This window comes from Penaeus monodon, chromosome 21 (genome assembly GCF_015228065.2).
Source record: "Penaeus monodon isolate SGIC_2016 chromosome 21, NSTDA_Pmon_1, whole genome shotgun sequence".
NCBI lineage: Eukaryota > Metazoa > Arthropoda > Malacostraca > Decapoda > Penaeidae > Penaeus > Penaeus monodon.
This window is the reverse complement of record NC_051406.1, coordinates 22,843,216-22,843,746: the sequence shown is the minus strand read 5'-3', so window position 1 is coordinate 22,843,746 and position 531 is coordinate 22,843,216. Positions and strand designations below refer to the sequence as shown.

Genomic DNA, 531 nt, shown 5'->3' with positions numbered 1-531 from the left:
GCAGAGGTTGAGAAATAGAGACAGCATTGCAACTCTGTTATACAAAACAGCAGACAGAACGTAAATAAAAAAAAGACTGACTTTTAAAACAGTCGAACTCAACATCCTCCATGATCCATCCTCCCTGTGTATAGGTCACCGTGGTGTTTGCCTCTCCGCTCGCAGACACCAAGTCCCCGTCACACACCAGTGATCCAGTGTCGCCCACGGTGTAAGGAGGGCCGTCGACCAGTAGGGTGGCATTCTCGGGCAGGACGGATGCTATGAAGGCAATATATCAGGGCAAAAGGAAGAGTGATTATTAGAACGTATGATATGGCGTGAGATATACCGTTCTTTAGTGGTGATCTTTAGTAATATATATTTACATAATTACTTCCCCATTTTCATTATTTTCTTCTCCTTCTTTTGCATCCATATTGTTGATAATAAGTCCAACACAAAAACGCGGAAATAAATTGTATTACCTTATCACATTAAATCGAAAATCATGTCGATAACTGACTCATTATACAGTTAGTTATCGACTAT

The 531-nt window shown here is 40.7% G+C and overlaps 1 protein-coding gene across 1 annotated transcript in view; it reads right to left on the bottom strand.

Annotated features, from left to right (window-relative positions):
* Positions 1 to 531, bottom strand: part of LOC119586612 — a 51,882-nt gene that overhangs the window by 2,821 nt on the left and 48,530 nt on the right. Inside the window, exon 27 of the mRNA XM_037935361.1 lies at positions 82 to 261. Coding sequence (XP_037791289.1) covers positions 82 to 261 — 180 coding nt within the window. The remainder of the gene's footprint in view (positions 1 to 81; positions 262 to 531) is intronic.